General features: G+C 39.5%; 1 protein-coding gene across 3 annotated transcripts in view; it reads left to right on the top strand.

The window, feature by feature from the left end:
• The window catches only part of TLN2 (talin 2), a 604,144-nt gene that overhangs the window by 461,901 nt on the left and 125,595 nt on the right, over positions 1-16,648 (top strand). For 2 of the 3 annotated variants that reach the window (XM_043982391.1, XM_043982392.1), the window contains exons 38-40: positions 3,964-4,104; positions 7,238-7,419; positions 8,894-9,026. In XM_043982391.1, coding sequence (XP_043838326.1) covers positions 3,964-4,104; positions 7,238-7,419; positions 8,894-9,026 — 456 coding nt within the window. Of the gene's footprint in view, positions 1-3,963; positions 4,105-7,003; positions 7,137-7,237; positions 7,420-8,893; positions 9,027-16,648 lie in introns of all 3 variants that reach the window. The other variant, XM_043982393.1, reaches the window with a different exon arrangement.

The raw sequence follows: 16,648 nt of genomic DNA on the forward strand, positions 1-16,648 counted from the left end.
AGGGAAGAGGCCTGTAGGCCATGAGTGAGGTCTGTAATCCCCTTTCCTAAAGTGGAGGGGACAAGTTACGTAGATAGGATCTTCCAAATCAAATCTAGCCAAATTGTCCCTTTAATTATTTTTTTGTGTTTCATTGTGTATGGAAATGACATTTGCTTCTGTAAAATCAACTAATCTGGAAATAAATAAAATGTAGACTTTTTGTAATTTAAAATATTGCTGTACTAAATTAAGGGGAAATGAAGGGGATTTTCCCTCTCTTTGGATTCCAGTGGCTCTTTTTTGTATCTTTTCTTGGTTTAAAACACTAAGTGATCGGTATGCAAAACTGATCTCTTCTGAAATTCTTCAGTTCCTTTCAGATTCTTCTAGGGATGTCCCATTCTCATAGCAACTCACTTCAGTAAATCTTTAGACAAGCTTGCAAGCATATTGTGAGAATGAGATTAGAAAAATGGCTGGTTATACTGTAATGTTTTAAATGTAAAAAAAAAACAAAACCCTACCATGTTTTTGGTCATATCATGGCAGTGAGAGTGAAAGACAGAGACGGAGAGAAAGAGAGCAAAAGGAAGGGAGAGGATATATTGATATGTTGCTGTTTGGTATACTTGAATGGGATAGAATTTTAAGTATTCAGAGTACAATGAGATTTATTTAAATTCAACAAACATTTCTTAAGCACTTGCAGTTTTGCGGGCATTTTATTAGCTCCTAAGAAGACAAAACCAAATAATCCCTCCCCACAATGAGCTTAAATCCTACTCGGAAGATACCCATGTACTACTAGGTAAGAACCTATAGAGAGTTGAAAAGCTTCAGTACACTTTGGGACACCAGGAGAAACTTTCTATAGGAGGTGGCACCTGTAATGAGCCTTGAAAAAAGCTAAAGAGTATTAAGAGGGAGTGATGAGGAGGAACTGACTGCATTTTATGCATGGGGGATAGACTAAGAGAAGAATCAGTGGAAGATATGGAATGCTGAGTTCTGGGACTAGCAAATAGACCAGTAATTTGGAATATGGAGTACAGGGAGAAATTAAGATACAATGTCTAGAGTTTACAGTAGTCTACAGTCATATTGAGAAGGTCTTTCATGCCAAACTGAGGAGGTTGTATTTTGTTCTGGAGGCAATAGGGAAGCACTGAAGAGTCTTAAATAGGAATAGCATTATCAGACGTCTACTTTAAGAGTTGCTTTGACAGCTGTTTGGTTTGGAGATGGGAAAGTCTGGAAGGAGAGATATAAATTAGAAGATAATTGCAATAGTTCAGGCAAGAGGAAATGAAGACCTGAGATAACATGGTGATTATATGCGTAAAGAGAAGGGAACTGATATTAGACTTAGCAAGACTTGGCAAATAATTAGAAATAGGAGTGAGGAAACGTGAAGCATCAAGGATGACTTCAGAATGACAAGCCTTGGTTATTGTGTCCTTTCAACAGAAATTAGGAAGTTTGGTGAAGGTACAGGTTTTGGGGGGCGGGATATTCTTTTTTGTACATGTTGATTTTCAGAATTCCTTTCGGGTAAACAGGTGGAATGGGAGCTGGTAATGCTGGACTAGAACTCAGGTCAGATTATAACTTAGTATAGGCTTATTTCTTAATTCTTGTGAAGGAGAGAAATATTTATATAATATGGTAATGATACTATAAATACAAACAACTTGGAAAGCTGTAAAAAAATATGGCCAAAGCAATAATCAGCTGTTATTCCAGAGGACAAATTATGAAACATGCTTCTGGCTTTCTGAGAGAGAGGTGATAGACTTAGGGTACAGAATGAAACATTTTTTTCAGATATGGCCAATGGGAAAATTTGTTTTACTCTGCTGTGCCTATCTAGTTACGAGAGTTTTGTTGTTGCTGCTGTTGCTGTTGTTGTCAGTAGGGTAGGAGCAGCAGGAAGGAGAGAAAATAGTTTTTTGGGCCATTAAAAAAACTAAATGTATTTTTTTTAAATGAGGTTATGTCCAATTTCTGTTAGAACATCAAGTTGAGTGTGGGAGAGGAGGAAAGTAGAAACAGCATCAAGGAACAGGAGGTTACTGAATCCATGATAGGTTGTCAAGGTTGTGAATATCTGAAGCCAAGCCTTTTGTCTTTTTTGCTACCCTGGATCTTTGAGTCCTGAGGGTTTCTTGTATTGGAAAGTGAAATATGGGAGTCACGTTACTAGTCAAACCCACTCTGCTCCAAAGAAAATTGTATAGCTGTCTTCTCTTTTTTTCCTTTATTCAACTTGTTACTCTAGTTTCAAATCAGATGTGTGGAATGGAATGTTATTTTAACTTGGGCAGTTGCATTGGTTGGATGCCAACTAAAAATTGTGCAAGAGTGACTTTTGTTTTTCTGAGAAATCAGAGCATGGCCTTGCCCCATAAAGCAATACTTAGTTTATTCCCTTTGGATTAAACATCATCACTGTGCACTCAATACAAATGATTCTGCTCCCTCTTTGATAGTACTTGGCTTGGCTGTAAGTATATTCTCCTATCTTGCTTTCACTCTTTAAAGTGGACTTTGCAGAAGAAAAAAATTGCTTGACCGTAGCCTTTTCTTATTGTTGTAGTTGCAGTTGTCTCCAAGTCAGTGTGGGCAGAGCAGAAAAAGAGAATTAGATGGATAGCCTAGGAAGCTGGGTTCTAGAATGTGTTCTGTTAGCAGGTATCTTTGCAACTTGGGGCAAGTGACTTCAGTTCTCTAGGCTTTTATTTCTTCTCCACTAAAATGAAAAAGGTGAAATAGATGATTTCCAAATCTCCATTTTTAAGTATCTGTGAGTTCTGTCAACAACTAATCCATTTCTACCAAAACCGCTCTAGGGTATAATTGGGCATATATATCTGTGTGTCAGAAACCCGTCTGCAGTCTGGTTAAACCTGTTACTCCCCTCTCAGAATAATATTTTTAATTGCAAAAAATAAAATGCATAGGATTAAAAAGGAAATCAAATATATTGAAATAAAGATGTCATTATTTTCCCATCCACATTCATGGGCCCTCTAAAATTTATTCAAATTCTCCAGGTTAAGAACCCCTGTTCTGTGAGATGAGAGGCAGTGTGGTAAAATAGAGAACATACCACCTGTGGAGTCAGAGAGGACAAAGATATTCACATCATCCCTTAATCACTACTTAGGTGACCTTGGGAACAAGCCACTTAAGCTCTCAATGCCTCAGTTTCTTCAACTGTAAATTGAGGGTGTTGGACTGGATGACCTCTAAAATCCCTTCTTGCTCTGAGTATATCACCTGATGAACGATTTGATTAGGATAAAAGAAGTCTGAGTCTAAGAGCTAAGAAAGTCCAAGTCTAAGAGCTAAGAAAGTCCATGACATTTGACTGTTCTAAAAGCCTTAGGAATATCATCCTGATCAAAGGAGCTACTCTGGGGAACAGGAGATAAGAATGACTGAAATAACCTGGATATTTGGTTCTGTGCTTCTGTGCTGCTTATTAATATAATCTTTAGGCACTTTAATATAAAGCCAGTTGTGAAGATGCTTCCTTGGAATGGAAAGCTGCCTTTAAACTACAGGTATATTTATATCTGTAGGTTTCTTTGGATGGAGAATTAGCATTGGCTTTTGATGTTTGAGTCTCCAAAGGGGTCCATTCAGTTTTCAAGGTGTTTGGCTCTGGTTTTTGGAGATATTCCAAATATATAAAACCAGGAGAAGAACATTATTTCAAGAATGTATCATTCTGTCCTTTGTGAAAGGGTAGTCTGTATGATTCAGGAGATCAGTGGTTACATATGAGATGCATATTCTGCTTTCTTTCTTAAAATTGCCCTGGATTCAGTAGCTCTTTGCTCTTATTTACCAAATGTTTTAAGAATCCTGAAGAAATCAGACCACATTCTTTTGGAAGAGGATGGTTTTAGTGCCCCTAGGGATAGGCGCTGGATATCATTATACAGAAAATACTTCTATATTTTCTCTTCACACCAGGCTCTGGATGGAGATTTCTCTGAAGACAATCACACTAAGTGTCGAATTGCAACTGTGCCCTTGATTGAAGCGGTTGAAAATCTGACAGCATTTGCTTCCAACCCTGAATTCGTCAGCATTCCAGCCCAGATAAGCTCTGAGGTAGGACATGCCTTTTTCTTTCTTTGGGGGTCTCCAGGAAGCAAGAAGAAAAAATGGGTTTGGGGTTAGTTGTCTGTAGTATTGAATGTATATGAGAAGTTAATGGCGAAAGGTGCTTAAACATGTCCAAAGTATCATTTTATTATTGTTACGATGAAAGAGAGAGTATTCTAACCTGAGTGAAAAATTAAGAAATAAGTCCTAAGATTGACTGTTGGACCCTGAATTTTCAGTCTCCAAAATGAGGAAATTGTTAGAAGTATTCATATCTGGGCTCGGTGTTTGTTTGTTTGTAATACAGAGAAACAAGCTGTGGGTTTGTTGTGTTTACTTGCTTGATTTTTTTTTTTTGAAGACTCTGGGTTCCCCAACACATCCCAGAGCTTTGCCTAATAGACGCCCTTGCCATATCATGCCCTATCTCCCGTGCTACAATCCTTGTTTACTCCAAGGTCTCCAAAAGAGAGAGAAGTACAGAATTACATTTTTTTTTTTTTGTCATCTACCAGCAGACTTTTCCCAAACAAACCTTCTATCCTCTGGAACTTTAATGTTCATATACCTCTTCTGTGGCACCCTTTGGCCTACATAATGAAAAATAGCCCTTCTTAAGAAAAAAAGTCATTGAGTACATTGTTTCCTGGTTCTCCTTTTTGATTTTGCATCAGTTCATATAAGTATTCTTATTGGAGACTTTGTAAAGTAGGTGATAAGAACTATGAAAACATTAGGGTGTGAGATTTTAAATTGGATATAAGAGCATTAAACTCCCCCTTTAACTTTTCCCTTATATATCTCCCAGACCACTAAGAAAAAGAAGCCTCTGAGCTTTAATCAGTGAGGGATTCGTTTTTTATTGTTTGGGGATTAATTAGATAACAAACAGGTGATACCGATTAGGGAAATAGGAAAGTAGAAATACAAATGAATAATCTTAGATCTAAACTTAGTCTATATTCCATTATAAAACTCACCAAATCCCAAAACTGCCTGCCAGGCCGAGAACCAGAGCCAACCACCGCTAAAACACGGCCTGTCACTGCTAAGCTGAGAAGCCAGAGTGAGCGAGAACTTCCGTTCCACTCTCAGTTTTAAGTTGGCATCCCAGAAGTACGGCGTGCTTGGCCACGGCATGCTTGGCCAGCTCTCCAGGCAGCAGCAGGTGCACCGCCTTCGTTGCGGTCTCCTCCCCAAAAGGGCAGTCCTTCAAAAGCCACTTCAGTAGGATGCACTCAACTCTCAAATGATTCAGCTAAAACTTCCGTTTTTTACCACAAGGGGTAAAACAACGCAACCATATTATGATTCTATCCATAGCACCCCCTTGTAAGTCAGTAGTCTTTTTTCCTCCCCTAGGAAAGCCAGAGCTATATATTTGTCATGTCATGTCATTTATCATATCATATCATATCATATCATATATATTTTAATTCTCCCATACTCCCAGTTAAGCTATCAGACTCTTTACAAGAAAGACTGATTTGTCCTGCTCAGGGATGAATTTGTATATCAGTAGTCAGGAAAATGATTTTCTGGAGGTCAGTATTTTAACTTTTTATGTAAAGAAAGCCAAAAATGATCACTAGAATATGTCACCTGCCACAGTGGAAACTGGATGGCTAGTGAGATCCTAAAGACCTTTGCTACAGAACAGAAATCTGTGTTTTATAATCCTATGAAACTTTGGTCTGTAAACAAGATTATAGATTTCCTGGAATGGATGACCTAAGTCTTGGGCTATAGAATCCTGCCCCTCCTGTTGCCTAGGTCCAGGGCCTTCATGCATCACTATGACTCTTCTCAGTATCCCAACTTCAAGGGATGCAAACATTCTGATGTTACTCTCCAAAGATGAGAAGAAGGGTAGGACAGTAGGAAATAAAGGGAAAATAGAATAGTCACGTTGTGTGACTTTGCAGGCTGTGAATAGATTGCCATTCAAGAAACCATAACCATCTCTCAATTCCTTGTACTTCTGGGATAGTACAAGCCATTGAAATCCAAAGATAATCCCAAACCCTCATTTTCATACTGTTGTTTTGAGGTTTCTCACCTTGACAACTGTTACTACAGATAGTAAAAGTATCACATTTGTATTTAAACTCTTCCTCTCCCCTTTTAGATGTCAATAAATACTAAGGGAGGGAAAAAGCCCAAGGCTTAGATAACCTGCAAACCAGATAATCATTTGTTCTTGTTGTTCAGTCATTTCAGTTGTGTCTGGGATTTTCTGGGCAAAGGTGGAGCAGTTTGCCATTTCCTTCTCCAGCTCATTTTACAGAGGAGGAAACTGAGGCAAATAGGGTTAAGTGACTTGCCCAGGGTCACACAGATAGTAAGTGTCTGAGGCCAAATTTGAACACGTGTCCCTGACTCCAGGCCTGGCACTCTATCCACTGTACAACCTTGCTGCCCCAGATAATCCTATGAATAATTAAGTTGATTGCACATGTATTACTAAAAATGCAGCATTATGTTAAAGGTTATAGTCCTGTAATAAAATACTCTGTGAGCCATTTTAATAACATACACACAAGTTCTATAAATTCATTAGATGCTGATGTCTTGGGCTATGTATCAGTAAGGCAATTATAGCATGAATTGCTATGCTGATACTTGGCAAAAGTTTTCCTTCTTGGTTTCTGACTCCCACTCAGCTGATACACCCCAAATCTTTTTTGACCCCAATCTGCCATTGGACATAAGAAGAGAGTTTCCTATCAGTATGGATACCTTGTCTGCAGGAATATTGTTCCATCAAACTGATTTTTTTCCCAAATCCTGGAAGGCAAAGTAGACACCTCTAATATATGTCATCTTCAAGGAATACTTTTCTGCTCCCAGCTTATCCTTCACCATTCCCAAACTAGCAACAATCCCACTGCTTTATTTTTCCCAGGGATTTCGGGCACAGGAACCTATCCTAGTGTCAGCTAAGACCATGTTGGAGAGTTCATCTTTCCTGATCAGGACTGCTCGCTCTTTGGCCATCAATCCTAAAGACCCACCCACCTGGTCTGTCCTTGCTGGACATTCTCATACTGTTGTCATCTTCAAGGAATACTTTTCTGCTCCCAGCTTATCCTTCACCATTCCCAAACTAGCAACAATCCCACTGCTTTATTTTTCCCAGGGATCTCGGGCACAGGAACCTATCCTAGTGTCAGCTAAGACCATGTTGGAGAGTTCATCTTTCCTGATCAGGACTGCTCGCTCTTTGGCCATCAATCCTAAAGACCCACCCACCTGGTCTGTCCTTGCTGGACATTCTCATACTGTATCAGATTCAATCAAAAGCCTCATCACTTCCATTAGGTAAGTGTCTTCTGAATGACTCACATTCACCATTGGCCACCCTTTATTTTCCAATAGTATAATAATCATGCCTTATATTTGTATAGTGATTTACAGTTTCAGATTATTTTATATCCATTGCCTGATTTGATCTTTGAAATAATTCTGTGTTATAAATCCTGCCGGCATTATCATTCCTGTTTGGGTGGTAGGGGGGAAGGGGTATTGAGATCACCTGAGTTGCTCAAGGTCATACAGATAATTAGTGGCTAAGCTGGAATGGAATCCCAGTGTCCCAGCCCCAAATCCAGTGCCTTTTTCACTACGCCAAATGCATCAGACATGTTATTTAAACTAGGATTTAACTGTGATATAGATTTATCTTGGTGCCAATGCTATCTATCTCCTGTGTCACCTAGATAGATACTCAGGCAAGGATAACTAGTGTTTGTTGTTCTGCCCTAAAACAGAGATCAGAGATTTGGGGTTTAATCTAATTCACTGGTAAAATCACATGAATATTTTGAGTCCTGCTAAAACTGTGGATGCCTCTGCCAATCTCCAGTGATATCAGGACTCTTAAGAACATTCTGTGATTAGAATGGAACATTTTAAAACAAAGTTTAGATTTCATTCTGTACAGAGGAACCAAATTAATCCCTTCTCTTATACAGTTTTACTTTGTTTCTCATTAACTTGGGAAGGTCATAGAATTAGCTGGTACTTTCCTGCTTAATGTTCTTAATCATTATTGTGAAATTTAGAAGCCCATGCAAAGAAAAATCTATTAGCTATCATTCTTATCCTTAATACAGGTAGGGGCTCTGTCAGTAGAGCATAATGTAGCTTATTTGCACCAGAAATAGAAATCATCATTGATGATGGTGGTGGTGGTGATGATGGCTAACATATAGTGCTTTAAGGTTTACAAAGCGCTTTCCATTATTTCAGTTGTCAAAACAGGCCTATGAGATAAGTCTTATTATTATCCCCATTTTATAAATGAGGTTGCATCTAAGATACAAAGAGGTTGAGAGACTTGCCCAGGCTATACAGCCAGTAAGTATCTGTAGTAGGATTTGAGCCCATCTTTTATAATGGTGTTATACTTAAGCCATTGTAAAGTATTAGCCCATATCCCCAATATTTGGCCATTCGTGATGCATTTGGGCAATTAAGACTAACAGGGTTTTTTTTTTTTTTTCCTGATATAGAGTATATTCTTCAGGTATTGATTTCCTCTCTAGTTGAGGACAGTTCCCTATAATTTCTTTCATCTTGGTGAGGCAGGATGTCCCAAAAGCCTTACTCCAGGGATAATATATATCACCCAGTAGGTATTAGAGAAAGATGAGCAGTAGTCTATTGCTTATTAAATAACATAATGAGAGAGGACACATGCTCAGAGACTCCCACTGCAGTAATCATTAATGTATTGTCCTAAAGCAAACTGGACTCTCCTTTTCTCCTAATAAAAAGGTTCTCTTTGTTTCAGGGATAAGGCTCCAGGCCAGAGAGAGTGTGACTATTCCATCGATGGCATCAATAGGTGCATCCGAGATATTGAGCAGGCCTCTCTGGCTGCAGTCAGTCAGAACCTGGCCACAAGGGATGACATCTCTGTAGAGGTAATGATTGCTATTCAAATGTAAATTGCTCCATTTATCCCCTGCAAACTTGAGAATGTTGTAGAGAGATCTAGGGTTGAGATCCTAAATCTTCTTCAGATATTTCATTGTGTGGCTGTGCCCTGTAGCCTCAAATCTGTACCAGCTCAGTGCTGTCTCTGGAAGAGTTTGTAGTGGGCCTAGTAGCAGAAGTTTGTAGTGGCCCTGGGGGGAAGATTTTGGAGCAGTGGGTAAAAGCTGTCAAAGAACAGATATCAGCTCCATGTATGCAAAAACTTCCCTAACAATTAGAGTTATCTAAAAGTTCAGTGGGTTCCCTATTACTGGAGGTATATAAGGAGGCATTCTATGACCACTTATTGGAGATGTTGTAGAAGAGATTCCTGTTCAGGGATAGATTAGACTAGGTGACCTTTGAAGTCCCTTTTCATTAAACTGCATGACTCTGTGAAGAGTCACTTCTGTGAATTTAAGGTGCTTAATCCTGGAGTGCAGAAGGTAAGGTCATAGATGGATGGAAGGAAGGAAGGTAGGTATGCTGGTTATTGAAAATTGAAATTAATGTGTAACCAGGGTTTCCCTTTGAGAATATGGCGCCTACCAGTGGTAGGTACAAATTGCAAAAATGAAAAACAGTGAAGACACTAGAAATTGAAGAAAAGATGGACTGTGTTATTAAGCCAGGGTTTCTAAATTCAGTTTAGAAGATCCTCAGAGCAGACCTTGGGACATAAATTTTGAATGTATCTGTGTGTTTTAACTGGGAAAAAATGCATTGACCAAATTATCTGATTTTGCATTAAACTCAAATGCAGGCAGACATCACTGAGCTAACTATTTTTACACTAGGATTATTAACTATACAGCCTTTCATCTGTTACTATTACCAGGAAGCCATTATCCACTTACACTATAAGTCTTGTAAACTGTTGAGCTCCATTTTCCTAAAACTGGGAGGTAGAATATTTTTCCCCCTACTTAGGAGATAGCCAATTCCCTTTCTTTTCATTGTTGTTTTTTCCATCTTCCTTCTAAGTACTCTTAATGTCTACCTTTGTTTCCTTTGATTCATGTCTACCCTCTGTGGTATGTCTATTGCATTACAGCTGAATCTACAGAAGACATGGCATTTCCAGCCCATAATTATTCTGGTCCATTAAGGCCAGGGAGGGTTGAGGATGCAAAGCAATCCATCAGTCATTCAATCAGCAAATACCCTGAGCATGAGTCACACTAGTGGTGAAGACTGATGCTCTTTGTCTTTTGGCTTTTTCTATAGCTCATATTGCATTTCCCTGTCCTTGAATCCCTACTCTGGCTAACCATCTTCCTTCTTCTCTCGGTCCCTTGGATATTGTTACTTCACAGATACTCTGGTACCAAGTTGGCTAGGATTATAGAATACACATGCTTTTTTTTTTTCAACTTGGATGCTGCTTCAGCTATCCCAGGCAAGGATTGCCCATCCTCCTGCCCCACAGATTTGTCTAAGGACAGGAATGTGCCAGGTATGCTTTAAAGGACTTGGATTTAGGTAGCATTTAGAGTCAGTAAAGCACTTTGATGTTTTTGCCAAATGTGATCCCAGTCTATATTGTTCGTGGGAATCACTTGTCAGTGATTCTCTGTGAACCAAGGCAAGTTGATTTTCATGTTGTTCAGCTCAGCAGGTAGCCTGGTTACTGAAGTTCAACTTCTTATTTCACTGATGATCTCCCATTACTGGGCAATGTGGAAGGGTTTTCTACATTGTAGGGACTCTTGACAACTACTGAGAGCAAGGATTACTAGTTAGCCAATTGGATGTCTCCATAATGAGTTCTGGGAACTCATTTTTAAAGAGACTTGTTTGGAAATGTTTACATCAAAACAAAATGTATCCCTTTTTTGGAAGAAAATTAAAAATAAGAGAGAGTTGAACTTGGTAGTCAGAGCCAAGTGTGAGGTTGAGAAGCAGACTTTCACATTTGAAAGGGAGCCACTCATGCCTGAGGAGGAATCCCCACTATAACATTCCCAATAAATGTTCAAAGACACTAAGTGAAAAGGAATCCAGATGGCATAGCCTCGAGACCTTAAACTTTGTGATTGTCATCCTTTGGAAACTCCTGATTACGGTGTCCTTCATTAGTGGGCACCCAGAACTAGACACAGTGATAAAAGGATTGTCTGACCCAGGAAAGAAAATGGCTATTCTAACACCTCCCTCTTCCTGGAAGCTGTCTTTTCCATGGCAGCCAAAGTTTTTGCTAAGAGTTTCGGGTTATTGTTATGTTATGCTGACACCTCCCACTTTAGACTCATTGAATTTGTAATCTGCTAAAACCCTTGAGTCTTTTTCAGACAAACTGCTATATAAACATTCCTCTTGCATCTTATACTTGAAAAAGTGACTTTTAGAACCCAAGATATACTACATTCATAACTATTAAATCTCCTCTTATTAGATTCATTCCACTCAGTTAGCCTATCTAGCAGGATATTTTTGCATCCTGACTGTCTCATCCAGTATGTTAGCTATTGCTACCATGGTTTGTTTTTTTTTTTTTCATTTTCAAAGATCCTTTGAGCATAGGCGACTCTTCTTCCACAATCTGTACATCAGAAGATGTTGCCAGAAACTAGTGGAAAGAGTGTTATGTTCCTTCTCCATCAATCAGGTAGTCCTCTGATAGCTTAAAAATTTGTGCCACCCATTTTATTGCTTCTATCCTGTGGAATAGGGTCACCTTAACTCTACTCTCTGAGTCCTTATCTGTCACTACTACTTGTAGAAGAACAGAAAGAATGAAAGAATATGTTGTTCAGTATATTCTTGACTCATGAAGTTTCTAGTGGATTGACAGGGTTATGAACTTTAGGAAAAGACATGGGAACCAACATAATATCAATTGATCAGTATTTATTAAGTACTAAGTATTAAGTACTTATTCATTAAGTACTTACTGTTGTGCTACACAGCCCCTGCCCTCAAGGAGCTTACATTCTAATGGGGGAAGCTAACATATATAAATCAGGACATATAGTATAGATATAGAGATGAAAGGAATGTAGCATGAGAGAATGGCATTAGTAGTTAGAGGGGCCAGGAAAGGCCTGTTGCAGGAAATAGTGCTTGAACTGATAGTTAAAGATAGTTAGGTGTTGTAGCAAATAGATTTGGGACCTTGAAATCAGGAAGACCTGAGTTCAGATCTTGCTTCAGACACTACTGACAAGCTCTGATGACCCTAGTCAATTCATTTAACCTTTTTGTGTCTCAGTTTCCTCTTCTGTAAAATGGGAGTAATAATATTACCTATCTCATGGAGCTATTATGAGAATCAAATGAGTTAATCTGTGTAAAGTGCTTTGCAAACATTAAAGTGTTATGTAAGTGCTAGCTATTAAAGGAAGCCAGGCATTCTGAAATTTGAAGCTTGTGTGAGAGAGCCTTCCAGGTGTGGAAGCCAGTGTAAGGCTCAGAGAGAGAAGACTGAATATTGGGTACAAAAATGGCAGGCAGGCTAATATTACTGAATCTTAGAGTATGTGGAGAGAAGTGGAACATAAGGAGATTGGAGAGGTAGGAAGTGGCCAGGTTTTGAAGACCTTTAAAAAACAAAAGATATTCTATTTTACACCAGTGGGGGGGGGGTCAGGGATCACTGGGATATGGATAAGGTGCCATTGGAGTTCACTGAGTAGGAGGGTGATGTGGTTGGAGCTACATGTTAGGAAATTTACTTTGCAAGTTGAGTAGAGGATGGCTTAGAGAAGGAGAAATGAGGTAATGCAGTTGTAATAGTTCAGCTGAGAGGTGATGAGGGTCTGAAGCAAATGATTAGACATGATAGATGAGCAAGAAAGATGAGTTGAGGATGCTGCACCTTCAAATCTGGGTTACTGGAGGGATAAGAGTACGCTTTACCTGTTAAGGAGAAATATTGAAGAGGGGGAAGTCTGGGGGATAGATAATCAATTCAGTTTAGGATATGCTGAGTTTGAAAATGTTCAGCAGGGAGTTAATGATGTAGGATCAGAGCCCAGGAGAGAGACTAGACTTTGAAAATCCTCTGCATAAAGATGGTAATTGAACCCATGAGAATGGATAAGATTACCAAATTACAGAGTATAGAGAAAAAGGAGAAGGGCCCAGAACAGAGCTTTGAGGTGACACCCACAATAACTGTGCTTGACGTAGATGAAAATCCAGCAAAATAGAATGAGGGCAAGTGGTCAGACATGTAGGGGGAGAATGAACAGAGAGCAGGGTAAAAAAAAAAACCCCAACCAACCAAACTGACACTCTTGTTAAGTAAGGGATCTTTGGTAACTTCATAAAAGAGTTTCATATGAGCAATAAAAATTGGAAGCTATGTTTTAGAATAGAATGAGAGGAGAAATAAAAGCCACCAACTGTAGACAGATTTGTCTGGGGGTTTAGATGGGAAGGGAAAGAGAGAGAGAGAGAGAGCTGGTGGGCATGGTGAGATCTGGTATGTGTGTATTTGTTAAGAAATCTGTAGGGGCAGCTAGGTGGCACAGTAGATAAAGCACCAGCCCTGGATTCAGGAGTACCTGAGTTCAAACCCGGTCTCAGACATTTGATATTTACTAGCTGTGTGACCCTGGGCAAGTCACTTAACCCCCATTGCCCAGCAAAAAAAAAAGAAAAAAAAGAAATCTGAGCACGTTTATAGACAACAGGGAAGGAATCAGTAGAAAGGGAGAGACTGAAGATTAGAGAGAGTGGTATTGATTGTGGGTATAGTCTGCTGGAGTAGATGGGAGGAAATGGGGTACATATAGAAGGCATAGGGGGCAGCTAGGTGGTGCAGTGGATAAAGCACTGGCCCTGGATTCAGGAGGACCTGAGTTCAAATCCAGCCTCAGACACTTGACACTTACTAGATGTGTGACCCTGGGCAAGTCACTTAACCCTCATTGCCCCGCCCAAAAAAAAAAAAGGAGGGGATAGCAAGGGGAAGACTGGCCTCATCATCAGAGACTGGGGTGAAGGAGGGAGGAAGAAAGAAGAGGGAATCCTTAAGAATAACCTCAGTAGGGGGCAGCTAGATGGCGCACTGGATAGAGCACTGGCCCTGGAGTCAGGAGGACCTGAGTTCAAATCCAGCCTCAGACACTTAACACTTACTAGCTGTGTGACCCTGGGCAAGTCACTTAACCCCAATTGCCTCACTAAAAAAATAAATAAATAAAATAACCTCAGTGGTTGTGTGTATTTTTTGTTTTTGTTTTTTGTTTCTCTAGCAAGTATATAGTGAGGTACTCTTCAGAGAGAATTCAGGGAGAGGATGGAAGAGGAGAGTTCTGGAGTGGTACGATTAATTTAAAAGAAGAAAACGTTTTTAATCACTGCTGCAATGAGTGTTACAGGGAATCAAATAGAGAGAAATAGAAGTCTTGCCTTGCTCTAGTGAGGGTCCAGTTGAGATTAGCTGGCATACATTTGTAGTGGACCCAGTCACTTACTATTCCCACTCAAGAAGCTGTGGAGGCATTTTGGGAAGAGGAAATAGTATATGGGCCCGTGGTATGATAGGAGAAGTTGAATAAGGTACAGACTCAGTGCAGAGGCTGCCAAATTAGAATGCTGGCACTTGAGGTGCAATTAAAAAGATGGAAGCTTTGGAGAATCAGACTGAGGCAAACAAATGGTCATTGCCTGTATTTTGGCTTCCTCTTATAGTCTTGGATCCTTATTCTGGCAATTTATCTTCTCATTCATTTCAAGCCTTCATATTGTGTCACTCAATAGATCAGTCAACCAAGTATTAAGTGCCTCTTATATGCCACACAGTGGGCTGGGCACAAGTGCAGGGAGCGAAACAAGCTTTATTCTCAAAGAGCTTACATTCTAGTGGGGAAAAACAACATGTCCACATAAAAATATAGAATCTAAATTTAAAGTTAATATTTATGGGCAGCTAGGTGGCACAGTGGATAGAGCACCAGCCCTGGATTCAGGAGGACTTGAGTTCAAATCCAGCCTCAGACACTTAACACTTACTAGCTGTGTGACCCTGGGCAAGTCACTTAACCCCAATTGCCTCACCAAAAAAAAAAAAGTTAATATTTACAAGGTAGTTAAATACAAAAGATTATTTGGGAGAAAGGACACCAGGGGCTATAGGGATCAGGAAAAGCCTCTACAGGAAGGTACCAAGCAGACCTTGGCTTTTTTCAGGTTACGCTTGTTCTTATTCCACTCTAAATCAATTCATCAGTCAACAAGCTGGTGCCAGGCACTGTGTCAGGTGCTTGGAGAGTGCGTGGTTCTTAATTCCCAGGTGAGGACTGCCAGCCCCACAAAAGATTTCTTGATGGTATTTGAAATGCCCCAGTTGGCTTTCTCAATCAATGTCATGAAAGACTTAAAAGTTTGGATATGGGGACTCTTGTGTCCCACTCCATTCCATAACCCATCTGTAGCAACTCCACGTATCTGGAATATCTCACTGTTCTTGGCTAGAGTCAGATTGTGGATATACTTGTCATTGTGATGACAAGCAATTAGCAGAAACCTCCTGGAAGCCATTTTTTTTCTATCCCAGGATGTTTTTATGGTTGTTCCATAGGCTGTTTTTCTCATCACTTTGAATGAGCACAGATCTCTGAAGCATAAGGCTCATATACAGCAATGTTCTAGCAAATTTGCCAACCACAAAGGCCAGTCTCATTTCTGATGAGCAGTGCGTTGTCACCGAGTATTTTTGCCTTGAATCATCTGGCATTGTGCACATGTGTGCAAGGAAGCAAGCAGTGAATGCACAGTATTTCAGATTTCTAAGACATGCATTCTTTTAAAAAATGAAGATTCATGCCTAGTAATCTAATACTTCTTAGATAATCATCAACAATTTAGACTTTGCTTTATGGGTTCTCTGGGGTTATAAGAAAAGATAGCAAAATCTTGTTCTGATTTTGAAATTTTTTCCAGTTCAAATCTTTGAGACTGAGATTTTTTTTTTAAACCAGGAAAAATATATTTGGGTGTTTTTTGTGGTTACAGGCTCCTTATCTAAGAGAATTTATTGGGCCTCCCCCAACAATCAATAATTGGCATATTACTGGGCACAGTCTCCTATATAGTATTTTTTATTTTTTTGGGGGGGGTGAGGCAATTGGAGTTAAGTGACTTGCCCAGGGTCACACAGCTAGTAAGTGTTAAGTGTCTGAGGCCCGATTTGAACTCAGGTCCTCCTGAATCCAGGGCTGGTGCTCTATCCACTGTGACACCTAGCTGCCCCACCAGTATAGTATTTTTTAAATGAATCCCAACTCTCATAGGTGTGTGTGTGTTCATTTAATCTCTCTCTCTCTCTCTCTCTCTCACACACACACACACACACACACACACACACACATTTTAAATTATCTTTGATGTTTAGCAAATTACTTCCAAAGTAGCTGAGCAGGAACTTTAATGCCCAGAATAATCTGTCTGTTTTTATTGGTTTTATTTTTTTTTACACCTTTTGGTTGTTTTTACTGGGATGTTTTGAACTAGAATTTGAACTAGAGTTCAGTAGTTTTAGTGATTTTCCTGAATAAAAATATTAAAACAAAATGAAGGCATTACTTGTCACACTTCACCAGCTGGGGCTGGAAACAAATAG

Source organism: Dromiciops gliroides, chromosome 2, assembly GCF_019393635.1.
Source record: "Dromiciops gliroides isolate mDroGli1 chromosome 2, mDroGli1.pri, whole genome shotgun sequence".
NCBI lineage: Eukaryota > Metazoa > Chordata > Mammalia > Microbiotheria > Microbiotheriidae > Dromiciops > Dromiciops gliroides.